At 35.2% G+C, this 21536-nt stretch overlaps 1 protein-coding gene across 1 annotated transcript; it reads left to right on the plus strand.

Annotated features, from left to right (window-relative positions):
* Positions 1–3415: 3415 nt before the first annotated feature.
* Positions 3416–4627, plus strand: LOC121976193 (noroxomaritidine/norcraugsodine reductase-like). The gene is made up of 4 exons (XM_042528263.1): positions 3416–3597; positions 3685–3892; positions 3973–4296; positions 4412–4627. Exons 1-4 carry the CDS (start codon positions 3431–3433, stop codon positions 4583–4585), a joined length of 873 nt encoding a protein of 290 aa, XP_042384197.1. The 5' UTR covers positions 3416–3430; the 3' UTR covers positions 4586–4627.
* The last annotated feature ends 16909 nt before the right edge of the window (positions 4628–21536 follow it).

Genomic DNA, 21536 nt, shown 5'->3' on the forward strand with positions numbered 1-21536 from the left:
CACATCCTCAATGTATGTGAATCAATATAAATCAACAAAAGTGCCTTGAAACTCTCAATGTGGGATTAAAGTCCCATTCACAATGGAGCTTCTTCTCTTCTCTATTCACACTTAATCAACATTTTTTAATAATATACAATTCATCTATAATGATTTCTTCTAGTATTTCTATTTGTAAAATCGTATATAATATTATCAGTTTCAAGATTTTTCAAAATATTTTTCTCAATACATAAAATTGTCAATCAATTTAATTTTTCTTGTGACATTGACGATCTCATATATGTTTTCAATAATTTTAATTTTAAAAAACTCCTTTCAGTCGATGCTACCATAACAGACATAGTCAACAAGATTCTATAAGTAATTGCAACATTTGAATAACAATTTATACTTTGAACAAATTCAAGAATATCAATTGTAGATATTACTACATTTGGTAAAGTCATTTGTAATATTTTTTAATTCAATAAATAAATCATCTAACTTAACATCTGATAAATTGTTATGAGTTAGAGTAGGTTTTAGATTGACACAATAATTTCACAATTCATCATCGTCCAAAGTTCTTGACATTTTTGAATTAAATAAAAAACTAAATATATTTTCAAAAGTTTTTATTTACTCAAATTTACATTTTAAAGAAGCAAATGTTACGTCCATAACCAAAATAAAAAAAAAAATCAATTCTAAAGGACTTTGATAGTGAAACTGCATCATCCCCTCTTTCATTAAATTATTTTTTTTTTCTAAAAATATGATGCTTTGTTGTAAATATTGACTCTATGTTCATATATGATGTAAGACTTTTAGTAATAGTCAAATTTACAATAAAACCATCATTCCTATACTTTTAAAAAAATAAGATTATATCTTCCAATTATTTTATGGCAGCCCCAAATCCTTTACCACTTTGCAAATTGTAATCTAAAAGGATAAAAGGAAAAGACAATATCAAAAGGTATTAAAATATGAATTTGAGCATAACTACCCAAGGCCCCAATTACATGTCTATAATACATAATACTAAAAAAAAATAAAAATTAGACCCTCCCAAATTCTGGGCTCAGAGCCATCGTCCAGTGTCGCCCTCCTCCAGGCTGGCCCTGATTCTGATTACTTTAGGAGCAGCTAGCCACGAATCAAAATAAGTGGCTCGGAGAATTGAGCACAGATCTCCTGGACCACTTTTTTATGGTCCAGGAGATGTGCCACTCATATTTGTGGCCGGATCGTGGCCGTGATTCAGCCGTAAATTATTGTGATCCCTTCCTGGGTTCACCGCCCCCATTAGGTTATAGTTTTTGTTCGGAGCGGGCGGCCAGAGGCCGCTCGGAGGCCTCCGGTGGTGGATAAGTGGTCAGGTTACTGGGCGCCGAGCGAGGGTGTCCTCCGGGTGGCCTCCGGCCGTCCGCTCCAAACAAAAATTATAACCTGGACCGCGGTCACGCTACGGCCGCAAATACGAGTGACACATCTCCTGAACTATAAAAAGTGGTTCAGAAGATCCAGCCTCCGAAGATTTGGACAGCTTTAGATGATTGATCGAGTATGAATCCAGTCGATCAACAGATGAACTGAGATGGTAATGTTCAATAGGTGCACCATAACTCAACTAGATCTGTGTTCCGACAAGATTATTGTACATGGATTTGATGGGGTTCGGTCGAACCAAGTGGATGCTCTCGATAAGTGCAAATCAGTCCGGTTGCTGGTGGTTTCGACACTCGGACACCCTTAGTTAACCCTCCCCTCAAACCCTACACAACTCCATTAGCAGGCAATGTTCTTCCTTTTTGAATTCGTTTGTCAGTTAACATGACTTTGCAGGAAGAAAGAAAAATAATTGAGGTGGTAATTTGATGAAGACCACCACAAATTAATAATGCAAGAATTGAGATAAACTGTCTTTTTGGAGCATGGTTAAGATATTGTCACATAAAATTTTAGGATTAAAATTCGACGTATTCGAGCATATCTCCCTTCATGTCTTGTTATCTATATTAATGGTTAGTAGTTATTCATGATTTATCATCTCCATGTTAACTTAGGGATGAATTGATGGAGATATTGGGAGCGAGTGAATCATTTTTTATCATAAGAATTAAGATAAGTTGCTTCGGGATTATGGTGGAATGGTTGATCATATATATAAAATTTAAGTCCTAGTTACGGTGTAGATTTTTCTAATAATAGGAATGTTGGCTATTTGAGTAGCTCATCCTGAGTGTTTTTTAATTTATGATGATTTATATGAAATTTTTATAGAGCTAGATAGATCACTTTTAAAATTAACCGATTCAAATTATAAAAAAAAAATCATCAAGATGAGTCATTTAATAAAAAAATTATGACCTGAATCGATTGTTTAATGAAGGGTAGAAATACATAAATACCATTTCTTTTTCTAGAATCGAGATAACAGCCGCCCATGTGGCATAATTTTCTTTATTGAATAATTAAATCCAAACCAAATAACAAGTAACATTTTTTTAATCATGCATTGATCATTTCTTAGATGAAAAAACATAACTTTCCTTTCAAAATTTGATAAATTGCAATATACTCTTAGACATTGTAAAATATGATAATACCATTTACCCCCTCGACGGAGCATCATTAGAAAATGTTCAATACTACTTACAATGACAACCAAAAAAACAATTTGTTAACCGCGAGCAAACTGAGAGCATTCATATCTGTTTTTATCTTTAAAATTTAAAATAAATTATTTTTATTAAATTTAGATAATCATTTTTCACTATACACTAAATTAGTTATTCTAAAATTTTCATTATCTTTATTTTTATTATTTTTCTCTTTCTTTTTTATCTTTTTATTATTTTTCTCTATGAATTTTATTTTCTAAATTTAAAGAAATACTATTTATAAAATTTAAATTTAGGTAATAGATTAAGTAGCTAATGCAAAGATCTTTTTTTTATGTAAAATATAAAATTTAAAATAAAATTTATATTTAAGGAAATTGATGTAGATGTTCTTAAATATGGAAGTCAAATTAAGATCATGAAAAAAAAGACCATTTCATTTTAGAACTTCTTGATAACTCATTATTTATGGATCGATTTAACATCATAATTATCTTTATTGCACTCAAGAGCCCTTGGCAAGACTTCAAATGTAAAGAGTAAAATGTATCATTATGCTAAGCTTGTAAGTAAGTTATTATTTATCGTCCCTAGGGTGTAATGCAGTGGTAAAATACTATAAGAAATAATTAAGAAAATTAGAATTTAAATCTTAATAGAGATAAATATTTTAAAGGTTTTCTAAGTGTACATATGTTATGCTTTAATTTTATTTGATAGGCAAACAAGGGAAGACCGTGTTTATCTATTGTCAAAAATAAATAAATAAATTATAACTTATCAAATTTTGAGGGCTAAAATGCATTAGTTAGAAAATTTGGATGGTTAAAGCAAAAATGCTCTGGCTTCTTAAGAAATGCTCTGAGACTCTTCAAACAAAGAAGCCACGGTTCACCTACCCCGCCGAAGAGCAGAAGCAATCGGCCATGGAGAAATGGTCTCTTCTCGGATCCACTGCGCTGGTCACCGGCGGGACCAAGGGAATCGGGTATTACCATCCTGCTTTCCCTCATAGTATTCATCGATTTGATTTGATTTGATCATCGATCGTCCTGCTCTAAACCCTGATTCGCAGGCGCGGAATTGTGGAAGAAATGGGGGGACTCGGCGCCGCCATCCACACCTGCTCCCGCAGCCAATCCGACCTCGACGCCTCCCTGCAGCAATGGCGGTCCGCTGGCCTCAAGGTCACCGGATCCACCTGCGACGTCTCCTCGCCGGCCGACCGGGAGAAGCTGATGGAAGAAGTCAAATCCACCTTCGACGGAAAGCTCAATATTCTGGTGCGTGAGCGATCGGATCTGAAACTCGAGGCTTCTTCTTCTTCTTCTCGATTCGCGAAAGCTGAAATCTTTGGGTTCAGGTTTGTAATGCTGGAACCGGGGTGGTGAAGCCGGCGGTGGAGCAGACGGCGGAGGACTACAAGCTGGTGATGAGCACTAACTTGGACTCGGCCTTCCACCTGAGCCAGCTCGCGCACCCCCTTCTCAAGGCGTCGGGCAACGGCAGCATCGTCTTCATCTCCTCCATCGGCGCATCCATAGCCGTCGACGGCTTGTCCGTGTACTGCGCCAGCAAAGGAGCGGTCAACCAGCTCACCAGAAGCCTCGCCTGCGAGTGGCCGCGCGACAACATCCGCACCAACTGCGTCGCGCCGGGATCCATCAAAACCCCCTTGCTCGAATATGTAAATTTCTTCAAGCTTTAATTAATTCGAGCAGTCAATTTGCGTTCTTGAAGATCGTTGTGATGAAAACAAAACAAAAAAAATCTGTTTTTTTTTTGTTGTCGGATTGAGGCAGGCGATGGATGATGAATCGTTGGCGATGAGAAGGCGTCGGATCCCAGCTGGGAGGATCGGGGAACCGGAGGAGGTGGCGGCGCTGGTGGCATTCCTGTGCATGCCTGGGGCGCGCTACATCAACGGGCAGGTCATCTGCGCAGACGGAGGAAGAACTATAAACGGCAACATTTGATCGACTGCTACATCAAATGTTTCAAATTTGTTGCTATTAAAAGGTAAATCTCCAGATGGTTCTTGTCAAAATATCTCTACTTTTCTTTAATTTGATATTATTAATATTTAACAAAAATAGCTATAAAATCCGTCGGCAACTCAATTAAACCTTAGCAACCATTTTCATGTTCCATGTAAGATTATCAACAAAAAATTTTATTTAATTTAGTTATTTGATGATTTCATGTTCTATGTCCGACACGTCAGCAAAAAGGTCATACAGCCCAAAATCGGAAAACCTCAAAAAACTAACGTTTTTCTTGATTCCGGGTTAACGAATTTTTTTTACCAAAAATACCCTTCGATAAAAAAAAACATGGAAAAAGGAGAAAAAATGTAAAAAATATTTAAAAATGTAAAAAAATAAATTTAAAATTTTTTAAAATAAATAATTTTAAAAAATATAAATTTTAAAAATAAAAAATTTAAATTTTTAAAAATTTAAAAAATTTAAAAAATTAAATTTTAAAAAATTTTAAAATAAAAAATTTTAAAAATAAAATAAATAAATAAAATTTTAAATTTTAAAAATGTAAAAAATAAAAAAATATAAATGTAAATAATAAAAAAAATATAAAACATTAAAAAAAAATAAAAAAACACATAAAAAAGTAAAAAAATATGTAAGAAAAAGAAAAGTAAAAAAAACATAAAAAGTAAATAAATAATAATAATAATAATAATAATATGTATAGTTGATTTTGTAACTGAGGGTAATACGGTAAAATATTAAACTAAAGTATTCATTAAAACCTTTAAACAAATAAATTTTTGTTGCATTACCTAGGTTGAACCAAACAATATTTTGTTGTGTTTTATTTTCCATAATCTTAGTTATGTGATTACCTAGTAATCATATAACCAAGGTTATATATGATAACTTCACCCAAATGCACAAGGACAAAATATTATGAAAGATCGATAAAAAAAGGACGAAAATTATTTATTATTGTCGGAAGAATGTTTCATTTTGCAAAGTTTTTTAGGGACAATGGTAGTAGTCGATGCTATTAATTGAGCCTGGTATCGGAAAGAATAGTCATGGGATGGTTAACACAACCTAAGGGATGGATGCCCATGCAGTCTTCTAAAGATTATGAGACATTTTCCTCCGGTAAAAAGAAAAACCAAGGATGTTGGACTATTTGCTTAGTAGGGGTATTAATTCGGGTGGGTCGGGTCGGATCGGGTCGGGTTGAGTCGGATTGAGTTTTTTTTTTTTTAACTCAACCCGAACCTGATCAGAACCCGAGTTCAACCCAAAACACCTAAACCCGAATTCGAACCCGACCAATCCGATCAACCCGAACCCGACCCATATAATCCGAAAATCCGATTCAAAATGACTTTTTTGGGCTATTTTTCCTATAATTCTTCACTTTTATCTCAATACTTCATCATTATCATACAAATATACATAAAAACATCTAAATTTTTAAAATAAAATTTGATTTAATCCTAAAAAAACCCACAAAATCCTATATTTAAGTCAATCCGGGTCAATCCGAATCCGACCCGACCCAATCCGAAAATTTTTTACTCCCCAACCTTCCAACCCGAAACCGAAAATATCCAACCCGAACCTGATTTTTTTCGGATCGACTTAGGTTGGGTCATCGGATCAGGTTCATTTTTGACACTCCTTTTGCTTATCACTTACTTTTCTAAATTTACCTAAGTGGTGGTAAAATTTTTTTATAAGAAGTATACAAATTTATTAATGATGATGATGATGATGATGATGATGATGAGGAGGAGGAGGAGGAGGAGGAGGAGGATGATGATGATGATGAAATGAGATAGGGAAATGAAAGTAAATAATAATGACCAGCAAAGAGGTAATATTTCTTTTAAAGTAATTTAAGTATTTGAGGTTCATATATAATTTATACATATTCATCTCGGACTGGAACATATACCTTTTCGACTGCATAGTCGCCGTCGGATATGAGATATTCTACCTCGAAAATATTGTGTTCCTGTGTCCCAGTGTCGATCGGATGGTTATGGCATTTTCATGATGTACACTGCATCCTTGAGATGTGATTTAGTTCGTCCGATCGGCACTGGGACACGGGGACATAATATTTTCGGGTCCGAGGATCTCATCTCGTCGCGCTGGGAAAATGCAATACTGTTGCATTTTCTCCGTTTGCGCGCCAGCAACCGAGATAGAGGCCGGCATCCGCGTTCGTCACGGTAGAGTCTGTCGCGGCCGCATCTCGCAATTTCACACACCTCAAGTGGCTGGCGACTGGCTTCCGTGGCTTGAGAGCGCCGGCGACCACATCCTAGGTGGCAGGTGATGCGTCATGGCCGGCAACCACGCCGAATGGGAGTTGTGCGGCAGAGGAGAGAAAAAAGAGAATTTGTTTAATCGATCAAATTTATTTTTAATCGATTAAACAACTTTCTCGTGAGAAGAAGTTTGATTTATTTAAATCAGAAAAAACAAGATAACGGTTTTTTTATTTGCTTGCTAAATGCCTGTTTAGATAAAAAAAATATAATTCGTTGCATGGCATAAGAAACAAAACATTCTCAGTATTTTTTTTTATAACGCAAGATAACGTTTTTTTAATGGGGAAATTGTTATAAATTTTCCATGTAAATCTAAACATTTATCTTCTTCTGTATTAAATTTTCTTTCTTCTTCTTGATACTGACATTCATTTGTTTTAACTTTTTAACCCATGTGAAATTATCAACTTAATCTAATATTAAATTAAAATATTTAAATATTACTTATATCTCTTCTAACTGCCGACGCACTCCCTCCTCTTACTTGGAGCCTCCGCGACTCCAAACCATCAGCGACGCAATCACTGACTTCCTCTTCAAACCATCGGCGATGACCTAACTTTTCCTTTGACCCTAAAATATTTTCATCGACGTTGAAGGCAGAAATCGGAGAATTGGTAGAATCCCTACTTTCATCTCCAACCCAAAAATCATCGATAAGTTATAATTTTCTATCTTATATTTCGACTAACTTGTTATTCTTGTAAAAAAAATTGAAGCTTTATGTCACATGTGTTTTAGTTCATGAGGGTTTTTGATTTTGTGAGATTGAGATTAAATAAAATTGAATCAAATGTATATGAATACAGCTTCGATCTTCAGTTTTTATATGATTGAATCAAATATTATGTTTTTATGGATTAGGTTAAAATGAAATTTGGAAGTGGGTCTTGCAACCTTACATTTTTGGTTAGTTGTAAGTACAAGAACTAGTTGTTTGTGATTTCAATTTTCAGTGGTTAAAGTTTAATAGATATATATGCGAGTCTTGGCAAAAAAAAAATATGTGGAGATTACTCGCGAATCTATGATTTTGGAATACTTAGCTTCGCAACATAGGATGTATGTGACTTTGAACGATGATGATGTCATGCTCAATATGATATATTTTCATATGTATATAAAGTTGAGCAAGATTGATTTGAGGGTAGAGAGTAGAAATGAACATGCTGACGACATCCTAAATTTGGGGAGGTAACATGTATTATATCCCTCTTCATATTGTGGTTTTGATAATATTATATGTTACATCTAGTACAAGTGCATATGATATGGTTAAGTTGACACTATTAATCGTATTAAATTTGTAAGGGTTGAGGAATAGACACCGTCAAGGAGTGATGAGGAGATCGAACAAGTCCCCTTGCCGAATACTATAGATGCTTGGATTAACTGCATCTATGGCGAAGAATAAAATTTCAAGGATGCTGTTGATTTTAGAAGATGTGTTAAAAACTATGATGTTGCTACAAGACACCCATTTTTTTATAAGAAAAATGATCGCGAAAAGGTAATTGCTATTTGTAGTGAAAGGAGTTGTGGATGGAGAATTTATTCTTCAAAATATAAAACAGATAGTATATTTGCGATCCAAAAATACAACCTGCGGCAAACATGTGGTGAGAATAATCTGCGTAGTAGAGGACATTCTAATTCCTAAAGCTGATGCAACTTGGATTGCTAATATGGTGAAAGATAAATTGAGAGGAGATCCCTCTTATCGACCTTGTACAATTCAGAAAGACTTGCAAAGAGATTATGGGGCAGAGTAAGACTATCATAAAGTGTGGAAAGGCAAGGAATTAGCGATGCTTGATATCCATGGAACATAGAAGGGATGCTACGATAGGCTAAGTTGGTATTATCGTGCTATTCGGTAAATAAATCATGGCACTGTTGCTGAGTGCAAGATTGATCCCGTAACATCTAAATTCAAATAACATGCATGTGTAGTTGGTTTTTTTACTGGTTGTTGGTCGTTGATTTTTTTTTGATGAGACTCATATAAAGAATAAGTATAAAGGTCGTATCCTAATTGTTGTGTTGAAAGATGCCAACGATGATCTTTTACAATTAGTTATTCTGTACTGGATGCGGAGAATGACATTAATTGAGAATGATTTTGTTATCATTTGAGAAGTGTCCTAATTTCGTGTCAAAGCATTTCGTTCAACGAGTTTACTTTTTTCTCCGACAGACATCTTGGGATTATGAAGGCAGTTGAGCAATTATTTATGGGTAGTCACTATTCCTATTGTTTGAGGTATTTAGTCGATAATTTTATGAAGCAGGTAAATAATTAATTACTTACTTTTGTCCAGATGCATGCTTTGAATTTGAAATGATTTATTTGTCTCATTCTAGATGTTGCGAAGTTATCCAAAACATAACAAAAAGTACTAGTCTTCGGTATTCAAGAAAGCTGTGTATGCTCTATCTTTACAAGAGCATGAACAACATATAAACAATATCATCGACAAAATGCCACTTGCCAGAAGGTTTATTGTACAATCTTATCCTTAAAGTTGGGTAAATACTTTATTTCTTGGTGATAGATGGGGTGTTGTGAATAATAATATAGCCGAATGTTGAATAGTTGGGTTAAACCAGCTTATTATCTCTCTATTGTGGCTATGGTAGACCATATATGCATGCAGATCATGAACATAATGCACCGAAGGTGTGAATCAACATTGGCGATGGTTAAGGAATTAAGTCCGAGAAAGGAGAAGGCTGTTGCTAGAGTATATCTTGAATCCCGAAATTTAAGAGTGAATTGGTCATGTAATTGGAGGTTTGAGGTAGTTGATGGTGAAAAATCCTTTGCTGCTGATTTAATAGATAAGAATTGTTCATGCAGAGCTTGGCAGATCAATAAGCTTCCATGCATGCACACTTGCGTCGCTATTGAGTCGAGGTCGTTGTCATTGTATGATTTTTGCGATAAGTATTTCAAGACTGGAATGTATAGTCAAGCATATAAAGGAATTATTAATCCAATTCCAACTTTTGACATTAACGAGTCAACTCTTGATGAAGGAAACGTAATCAATGCTCCTGATGTAAGTAGTCAGCCAGGTCGTAGGAGGACTAAGAGGATACCCTTTCAAGTTCAAACACGTGTGTCAAAGTGTAGTCGTTGTCATTAGAAAGGCCACAACAGATGCAGCTGCAAAAAAGCTATAAACTAGTTATTGTTTTATTAAATGATATTTAAGTGTTTGATTTGTCATTTATTAGTAAATATATGACACTTAGTTTATTTGTGGGTAGCCTGACTAATATATTTTTTACACTTCCGCAGGAAAAAGAGATTGCTAGAAGAATCAAGGATGATCTTACACCTACACTGAGTAGTAGCATTGATGATTTACGCATTGTATGGTGGTTCTGTTTTTGAAAACCTTGTGCAAGACTTGGTTTGTTTGTTTATGTAGTATACTATGATCTATTATGTTTTTATAAGTAAACATGTATGAGTTGTGTTTGTGGTTTATGTTGACTTTGTATCATGTAATAATTACTGTTGTCTTTGTGGACGATGTTAGGAACATGAATATTGTGTGTTTGTGTTTTGATATTTGAAATGTGCTATTTTGTATCTTTTGGTTCAAGTGGTGAGATTATGAATGACCATGTCTAATTTTGGCAGAAACTTGAGTACAAATGTTGATAAATTGGGTATATGATGTGCAAAGATGAGTACAAATATTGAAAATTTAAGTATAAGATGATCATGACCATTAACTGAAATATGATACCGTAGGCATGTTTGGTATTAACAAATTGGATATATGATATATAATGATGTTATCTAAATAAACATCTAGGAACGTGTGGTATACAATACACATTCCCTCAATCAACTTGAATTTGGATATATTATACTCAATCAAATAGTATTTTTAGTGGGGTGCCACAAAAATACCTAACCTTCATCCAACTGTACCAGATAGTTTACAAATTATACTGACATCGTGTAAATATGTACCTAAATTGGAGTTAATTATGTTTGAATTTTTTTAGATAATGAATTTTAAATGAGCTTACTAAGTATGACAAAATCTCCATAAGCAAATGAGATGATCATATTCAGCTCCCGCAAATAAGAAAGGAACAAGAAACTGTTGGATCAAGACGCGCTAGAGGGGGGGTGAATAGCGCTCGTGGCTAAAATCGTTCGATTATCAGAATCGTAAAAACTATCGGAGAAGTAACGCAGCGGAAAGTAAACAAACACACAGAAAGACAAGAGAATTTACTTTGTTCGGAGCCTGTGACGACTCCTACTCGAAGGCCCGCGATCCTTGATCGCTTTCCGTGGGCAACAACTATAAGCTCGACAAGAGTACAAGTATTACAGTTAAGTATAATGAAAAAGTACAGTTATACCGACGACAATATCGTAATCTGAAGATTTCGGAGCTCCGGGTCGTCGGTGTCTCGTAGCAGCACTTCGGGATCGTCTCGTGAGCAGCTTGTAGCAGAAAGATTGCTTGGAAGTTGTTGTGAGGAGCTGCTGGTCGAAACCCCTTATAAAGGGTGTTCAAGGCGCCTTGAACAACCGAGTCAGCCGGGGAGATGAGGAGCGAACTGGTCGAATCTTATCACAGACTCAAGGCGCCTTCCACTGTTCACCAGGCGCCTTCATCTGTTCAAGGCGCCTTCCACTGTTCATCAAGGCGCCTTGAACAGCTTCTCGCAGCCAGCTCCAGCCTTGCATCCGAGGCGCCTCCAAGCTCCATGGAGGCGCCTTGGACACTGTTCATCCGAGGCTTTAAGTTGCTCCTTTGCACCTGCAAGATACGTTAGTCCCAAACACTACCCTGCAGCACAAAGTTAGCACATAATACAACAAATATTATAAATGAAGTATTAACAGTCTCCGGACTGTCCGAGTCTGACTTCAGGTTTCCAACCGGAAACCCTAGGTCGACCCGACGCCTACTGTTCCCTCTACGGGGAACGCGTCCTCACCTACTCCACTCAGGAGATTTACCTGTTGCCAGTACGATCCTCCAGATCGACTGGACTTTTGCTCGGCACTCGACGCTTCCGGACTTTCTGCTGGACATCCGCTTCCCGGCTAGTCCAGACTTTTACCTGGTTCGCGACACCAGGACTTTCCACCTAGGGTTACCACCCCCTAGAACTTTTGCCTGAAGCCATCGACCTGCCAAGACTTTCCGCATAGGGTTACCACCCCTAGGGTTTTCACCTGCCTAACCGCAGCTAGGACTTTTGCCTAAGTATCACTTAGGACTTTCCTGCAAGCTCCATGAACTTTGTTAGATAACACCACCACTTAACTTTGAGCCCTTTGCCATAATCAAAACTCAGGTTCGATCATCTGGTGCTCACTGCATCAACAATCTCCCCCTTTTTGATTATGGCAATCTTGGTTCAAATTTAAGTAAAACATAACATTTAAATAAAGGAATAAATAATGAAAGTTAACCAGAAGCATCAATGCATAAATAAAATTTAAAGTTTATGCTCCCCCTTTCATTCTTGATTTCTTAACTTTGACTTTTCTCTCCCCCTTTGACATAAATCAAAAAGAATTAAGAAGAGAGAAATAGTCTAGTTAATTTTAAGCTCCCCCTAAAGGGTAGCATAGTTAAGTACTCAGACTTAAAAAAAATTTAGGTGAAGTACTTAGCTCAATTCATAAGGTGTTTGAAAAGAATTGTTGCATAGATAATTTAAATTTTAAATTAATGTCTTAATAAATTCTTTGAGTTTAGGTGTCCAAGCATGAGTCAAATTAAATTATTTAACTTGATTGGGTATCAGAGCCCTAAAGGAATTTGTTTAGCCTTAAAGTACTAGCATGACTCTGTTCATTCCCCCTTAATTAATGCCAAATTAAATTCTTAGGGTCTTAGAGTACAAGCATAAGAAGAACTTTATATTATCCTAATTCCAGCTCATCCATTCTAGATTATCAAACATGTGCAGCTTATGAATGAGTTTGAGACGAGATTATTTGAAAATATTGAAAATTTAAGTTTCAAATGAGAAAATGCTAAACTTTTGAGAATTTATTGAAAATTAATTAGAGTTAACTTTAGCAATCAGAATTTGAGAATTAAATATTTTTAAATCCTTTTAAATTAATATTTTGACAGTAATTGAATTAATTTTAAAAGATTTTGAAAAGAATTTTCAAAAGATTTTTGAAATGAATTTTCAAAGGATTTTTAAAAAAGTTTTTCAAAGATTTTTCAAATAAATTTTAAATAAGTTTTTCAAAGATTTTTCAAAGGATTTTGAAATTAAGTTTAAAATGATTTTTCAAAGGATTTTTCAAGTTCAAAATGATTTTTCAAAGGATTTTTCAAGTTCAAAATGATTTTTCAAAGGACTTTTCAAAGCTTTTGAAATTAAGTTTAAAATGATTTTTCAAAGGACTTTTCAAAGCTTTTGAAATTAAGTTTAAAATGATTTTTCAAAGGATTTTTTATTTAAATAAATTTTTCAAATAATTTTTAAATAAGTTTTTCAAAGATTTTTCAAATAATTTTTAAATAAGTTTTTCAAAGATTTTTCAAAAGATTTTGAAATTAAGTTTAAAATGATTTTTCAAAGGATTTTTCAAGTTCAAAATGATATTTCAAATGATTTTAAAATAATTTTTAAAAGATTTTCAAATATTTTTTTTAAAAATATTTTCAAATGATTTTTAAAATATTTTCAAATAATTTTGAAATGATGTTTTAAATAATTTTTAAAAGATGTTCAAATGACTTTTAAAAGATTTTCAAATAATTTTGAAATGATGTTTTAAAAGAATTTTGAAATTGAGTTTTTAAAATAATTTTGAAATTGATTTTCAAAAGATTTTTGAAAAGATTTTTGAAATGATTTTAAAATATTTTTTAAAAGATTTTCAAATAATTTTTTTTTTAATAAGATTTTCAAATGATTTTTAAAAGATTTTCAAATAAATTGATTTTTAAAATAATTTTGAAATTGATTTTCAAAAGATTTTTGAAAATATTTTTGAAAAGATTTTTGAAATGATTTTAAAATAATTTTTAAAAGATTTTCAAATATTTTTTTTTTAAAAAAGATTTTCAAATGATTTTTAAAAGATTTTCAAATAAATTGATTTTTAAAATAATTTTGAAATTGATTTTCAAAAGATTTTTGAAAAGATTTTTGAAATGATTTTTAAAATAATTTTTTTTTAAAAAAGATTTTCAAATGATTTTAAAAGATTTTCAAATAAATTGGCTTTTAAAATAATTTTGAAATTGAGTTTCTAAAATCAAGTTTTTTTTTTTTTAAAAATAATTTTGAATGAACTTGATTTAAGTTAATTTTAGTTTTAATTTCTTAGTCGTCTCACCCGATCTAAATTTTCAATCAGGTAATCCTATAATTGTTGTGAGATGAATTGAGGTTCAGTTTAAGGGGTTGGTTTAACTTTGTGTTAGATTCAGGTTTAGCTTTGGGTTCAACAAGTAAGTATTCTTTGGATAAACTTCTGGGCTATGGTGAGTCACAAGGAACTCATTAAAGTAACCATGCCTTCGAGGTTTTCCAAATAGTCCTACCCATTGAACTTAATACTAAAACTTGGTCTAACTAGTTAGGATCCATTTAAGGGTAGCTTCGGTCAGTTCCACTTGGCCAAATGCACCAGGTCGAAGTCATATCTTCCTAGACATGCGATGCCCAAGCTTCCCTAACGTACTATCATCCAAAAACTTCACCAGTACTGTTAGTAAAGTTAAACCTAGCCCATTTTATCTAACCTTAATTACCCTGCCGGGTAGTCTACTCTTGTTTACCCATTTCGGGTATATTAAGTTCGGTTACCCAGTCGGGTAATTTAGTTGGGGGTGCCAGCTATTCTGGATCCTCCTTCTATTGAATTTTGAATTTTAAATTTTAAATTTCAAATTTTGAATTCGAATTTTGAATTTATAATTTGAATTTTGAATTTAATTTCGAATTTTGAATTTGTAATTTGAATTTTGAATTTTAATTTAATTGTGAATTTTAGATTTATGAATTTTGAATTTAATTTATTAAAATTGTTTTCCTTCTTGCTCCCCCTGGATCATAGCCTCGATATGGTCTATAGAGGTAGTGGATCTGATCCTTGGGGACCCAATATTGTCCAAGTCCAACTTGATTAACGAGGTTGGACTTGGGGACCCATGCTTGAATTATGTTCCTTTTATTTCTATTTACCAATGACAGATATGATCTATATTTAGTTTTGGGCTTGAATCCAAGTCCGGATTTGTTGTAAACGGCACGCTGTTTTCCAAGAATCAGATCCAAATTCTTGGAACCCAACGTGAAACGTTCTAACGTATCCTTGAGTTCTTTAATTTGAGTTTTCAAATTGGAATTTTCTTCCTCAAGTTGTTGGACTTGAGTTGGACTTCCAACTTGAACTGACTCAGTTAAAGAACTCGAGTCAGTCGCTTCCTTAAGGGCTATTACTTCCTTTTGGAGCAACTTAACCCGGATGTTGGATTTAGCCAATTTTTTAAGCAAATAAGGAACTAAATTTCTTAAGTCATCTATTTGAGTTTCGGTGAGAAAAGAACTTACAGTGGGGATCGGGCCTTCGGAAACGGATGCGGATCCGTGGCTTTGCTCGGACTCTGTTTCTGACTCGTTCTCGGCTTCGGACTCGAGTTCGGACTCGATTTCGTCAATTATGTTAGCCTGCGCCGGTAACGCGAGAAAGCTCGTTGGTTCTTCTTCCTTGTCAGTCTCGGATTCGTCTGACGACTCGGACCAGGTTGCTTTCAATGCCTTTCTTCTTTTCTTCTTGTTTGGGCAATCTGGCTTGTAGTGTCCTTTTTGGTTACAGCCGTAGCAGGTGACATCTGATCTGTCCTTTGTGTTCATTTGAGTTGCCTTCTTCGACTTGCACATCTTCCGTACGAGTTTTATCAACTTGGAAATAACTTCATCTTCGTCTTCTACGTCTGATTCATCGTCTTCGTCCTCTGTTATTTTGGATTTGCGCCTTGACGTCGGTTCACGCGTTCTGCTAGTACCTGCAACCAAAGCAACACCTTTCTCGACCGGGCGTGCATTAGTCTGCTCATGCAATTCTAATTCAGAGAACAATTCATCTAGTTTTATTGAGGATAAATCCTTGGAAACTTTGTAAGCATCAACCATGGATGCCCACAAAGTGTTCCTCGGAAAAGCACTTAGCGCATACCTTATTACGTAGCGGTTTTCCACCTTTTGGCCGATCGCATGAAGCCCGTTGAGTAGGTCCCGGATGCGTGCGTGAAGCTGGTTCGCCATCTCACCTTCCTGCATTTTAATATTATATAATTTATTTAAAATTAAATCACGCTTACTTACTTTAGCGTCTGACGTGCCCTCGTGCAGCTCGATTAGTTTGTTCCACAGCTCCTTCGCACTTGAAAATGGTCCGACTCTATTCAGTTCTTCTTTTGTCAACCCGCATTGCAGCATACAAGTTGCTTTGGCATCGGCTTCGACCTTCTTTCTTATGCTGGTATCCCAGTTAGTGCATGAAACGAGTTCTCCAGCGCCGTCAAGTGGTAGCTCGAGACCGGTCTGGATGATGATCCACATCTCGACTTGCGTCTTGAGATGGTAGATCATCCGGTTCTTCCAATAGGCAAAGTCTTCGCCGGAGAAGAGCGGAGGGCGAGAAGTGCTAAAGCCTTCTTGGAGGGCCATTTAAAAAAACCTTGCCCACAAAGAAATAGCAAAAAAAATGTACCAGGACTTGATCCTGGATTAGCAGTGCGGTATGGAATGATAGAAATAGAAGTTCACCAGTTTCGGAAAAATAATAAAATATTATTAAAATTTTTTTAAAAAAATATTATTTCAAATTTTGCCAAATTCAATATTTTATCGATACTAATAAACCGTGAAAGGATGAAAATGAATTTTTCGAAAATAATTTTGGAGGGAAAAAACGAAAGGCGTATACAAACGACAAAGCCACGAAAAATGCTTGAATGGTGGTTGCACCAGTTCAAAGCGACCCCGCTCTGATACCAATTGTTGGATCGAGACGCGCTAGAGGGGGTGAATAGCGCTCGTGGCTAAAATCGTTCGATTATCGGAATCGTAAAAACTATCGGAGAAGTAACGCAGCGGAAAGTAAACAAACACACAGAAAGACAAGAGAATTTACTTGGTTCGGAGCCTGTGACGACTCCTACTTGAAGGCCCGCGATCCTTGATCGCTTTCCGTGGGCAACAACTATAAGCTCGACAAGAGTACAAGTATTACAGTTAAGTATAATGAAAAAGTACAGTTATACCGACGACAATATCGTAATCTGAAGATTTCGGAGCTCCGGGTCGTCGGTGTCTCGTAGAGATCGTCTCGTGAGCAGCTTGTAGCAGAAAGATTGCTTGGAAGTTGTTGTGCAGAGCTGCTGGTCAAACCCTTATAAAGGGTGTTCAAGGCGCCTTCTTCACCAAGGCGCCTTGAAGCAAGCATCGCGAGAGGAGCGAACTGGTCGAATCTTATCACAGACTCAAGGCGCCTTCCATCGCTTGACAGCGCCCATCTCAAGGCGCCTTCCATGTGCTTCAAGGCGCCTTGGAGCTTCTTCAGCCTTGCATCCGAGGCGCCCAAGCTCCATGGAGGCGCCTTGGACAGTTCATCCGAGGCTTTAAGTTGCTCCTTTGCACTGCAAGATACGTTAGTCCCAAACACTACCTGCAGACAAAGTTAGCACATAATACAACAAATATTATAAATGAAGTATTAATAGTCTCCGGATGACTTCGAGTTTCCTGGAAACCCTAGGTCGACCCGACGCCTCTGTTCCCTCTACGGGAACGCGTCCTCACCTACTCCACTCGGAGATTTACTGTTGCCAGCACGATCCTCCAGATTGGACTCGGCACTCGACGCTTCCGGACTTTCTGCTGGACATCCGCTTCCCGGCTAGTCCAGACTTTCACCTGGTTCGCGACACCAGGACTTTCCACCTAGGGTTACCACCCCCTAGGACTTTTGCCTGAAGCCATCGACCTGCCAAGACTTTCCGCATAGGGTTACCACCCCCTATGACCTAGGGTTACCACCCCCTAGGGTTTTCACCTGCCTAACCGCAGCTAGGACTTTTGCCTAAGTATCACTTAGGACTTTCCTGCAAGCTCCATGAACTTTGTTAGATAACACCACCACTTAACTTTGAGCCCTTTGCCATAATCAAAACTCAGGTTCGATCATCTGGTGCTCACTGCACCAACAGAAACAAGTTCATATAGAAAACAGTTACAGGTACATTCATCCAACTATTTTTTATAAAGAGATATATGCATCCAACTTAAACAAGTCTAATAATTAATCACTAACATGCAAAGAAATCCAATTTGTTTATTAACTCTTTATACATGTTAACGATCTTAGATGCATTTCTATGGTCATCAGATAACTCTAGCTAAATATTGATTAACTTTGATAGTTCTTCAGTTTAATTTTTTTTACTAGAACTTGAAGAGGCAGTTGAAGTTGATACCGAAGTTGAGTTCGAACCTCTTTTGGAAGTAGGGGTGAAGTAAGTACGTTGTCTCTCCTTGTATAAATTAAAAGCTATCAATGCATTCTCGTTACTCACATACGATTTGTGCAACTTGCTACTATATTTGTTAACTTGCATGAGTTTCTTTCAAGCTGTGATAAACATCGGGGTTCCTTCCAACAAAAATAACATACGATTTTCCTTATATTTACAATAAGCAAACATTTCAACCATAAAGCCCTTCTAAAACAATATGTTAAAATAAAATCTTAGAGCTCACCATTTTAGCACTCAAATCTCTCTTGTCGCCGTGGCCTATCTTACTGTTACTGCCTCTGCTGCCGTCGTCGACAATTTTAGGATATAGATCGAAGTTTGCGAGAGGGAGTTGGGAAGGAGAGAATCGATTTAGGGAGTTGGGTGGGAGATGAGAGATTAGGGTTTGGTAAGGTTTTACTACATCTGCTTCGACTTTTAAGATTTTTTACCCACATACGAGAGGCAACTGTTAAATGTTTTGTTTTAACAATGTGGTAGGAACATATTTCAAATGAGGGGATTTTGTACCTAGATATTTAAATCTTGTATAATTATACTCAATTAAACTACATTTATAGTTTATTTATGATAATTTGTACCTAATTAACTATACCTAATTTGTACATATTGATGATTGATCAACCTATTGTAGATAGTGCTCAATTAGATAGAAAATATATCTGATTTAGTTTAAATTGTATTGAATATAATTAAGGTGGAATTATACCTCCTTTTTGACTTTTTGTACCTAATTAAACTACATTTATATGATCAATGACATATAAATTTGGACATTTAATTATACCAAATTAACATACAATTATATTTAATTTAGGAAAATTTGTACCTAATAAAGTAGAGCAATAGTGTCATTAATCCCAATCCACATTATATGATCAAGTATGTACACAAGGTGATATGACTAAAACAACTCACAAACACTTACCTATTGTAGAATTTGGTTATAGGTGTATATCACATCATATGAATATCCCATACATTTTCCTCTTCTACTTATGAAGTATTGACTCTTATATTGATTCATCCATATTTATGTTAATTTAACTTTTGTCCTACCGATGGAAATAATCATCCCTGGCGATGCTATTGACCACACTAAATGCGAAGAAGTAGGTTCCACAACATCCTAATTAATGCCTATATTGCGTCTAATTGCAATCGATATTTTACAAATTGTATGAAAATTGCGTACATATATACTTTATTTCGGTTAAATTGTACCTAATAAAGTGAATTATGTACCTTATACTACATTTATACATGAATTTGGATATTTTGTAGATTTATACGTACCTTATATTAATAAAGTATATTTATACATGAATTTATACAAGAAATAAGTTGAATCCATATTATATGATCAAGTATATACAAAATGTGATATGACCAAAACAACTCACAAACATTAACCTCTTCTAGAATTTGGCTATGAATGTATATCACATCATGTGAATATCCCATACATTTTCCTTTTCTACTTATGAAATATTGTTCAAATGATTATGTATCATCATGTGATCACATATTCACATGTAAAATATTCACCTATTGTAGATGGTGCTCATTTCAATAGGAATTATATTATATTTAATAAACATTATACTGGATTTAGAGGGAAGTATACCTGATTTTGGACTTTATGTATCTATATTTTTTCATATGACTCTAACAAGTTTTAATAGTCATATTGTTGATAGTACTCATTTCGATAGGAATTGTACTAGATTTAGTAAATATTGTGCTGGATTTAGAGGGAAGTATACTTGATTTTGAACTTTGTATACCTATATTTTGTTACACGACTCTAATAAGTTTTGATAGTCCTATTGTAGATAAGACTCATTTTGATAGGAATTATACTAGATTTACTAAACATTGTATTGGATTTAGAGGGAAGTATACTTGATTTTGGATTTTTTGTATCTATATTTTGTTACATGACTTTAATAAGTTTTGATAGTCTTATTGTACATAATGCTCATTTTGATAGAAATTATATGAGATTTAGTTATAATTATGCTAAATTTAGAAGGAACTATACCTCATATTGGACTTTTTGTACTGATCTTTCATACCTAATTAATAGTGTCATCATTGACCATTATGTACCATTATCATCAATGATGTCTTTAAAAATATTTCGAGCAATAGTGCCCCAGGTTATTGATCGACCTATTGTAAATAGTGCTCAATTAGCTACACAATATACTAGATTTTAGTATAAATTATCCTGAATTTTGGCGGAGGTACACCTGACTTTGACCTTTTGTATCTATAAATTGTGTGCTCAGGTTGTCATCACTCAATAGAATTTCTACAGAATGAAAATCATATGTATGTCATCATTAGTCATCATAAAAACTAATAGTATGAGAAAAATTAGCCATCACATATGTTTTTCCATAAATAACCTAGAGGATGAGAAAAATTAGCCAAATGTATTTTTTTCAACAATGCATTATCATCTGATAATATCGTTGATGCAACACATGCCGGATAATTGTTCATCTTTACATGATTTGCAAATCTCCAAAAATCATCAGTGTCATGGGATAGACACACAACCCACATGCAGGCATAAATACCACAATTAAGAGTGATACCTTGATGACAATAATCCGCTCTAATCACCTCCTAACTGCCTATGGTGAAACTTGAAATATGAGCAATGCAACTAGCCAAAAAATACGCCTACAAAATAGGTGGTGCCCTGGGTGATCCTGCCACAAGCGCACTCACGGTCGCAAGGTTGCTCTGATACCATCTGTAACGCCCCGGCCCGGGCAAGCCCCACCCGGACCAAACCGAGAACGCCACCGGAATTGCCCATCAGGTTGACGACTAGCTCCACATACCACCGGAGGTCCTTTCAGCGTGCTTTGTCCTCACTCGTACGTACCTTGGAAAACTTCCCAGGAGGTCACTCATCCTCAGATTTTTCCAAGCCAAGCACGCTTAATTTTATAGTTCTTAAGTTTGAGCTTCTGAAAAGGAAGGTGCACCTTGGTGATATGGATAGTACCATTTAACCTTTTAAGCCATACT

The sequence above is a fragment of the Zingiber officinale genome, chromosome 4B, assembly GCF_018446385.1.
Source record: "Zingiber officinale cultivar Zhangliang chromosome 4B, Zo_v1.1, whole genome shotgun sequence".
Classification (NCBI taxonomy): Eukaryota; Viridiplantae; Streptophyta; class Magnoliopsida; order Zingiberales; family Zingiberaceae; genus Zingiber; species Zingiber officinale.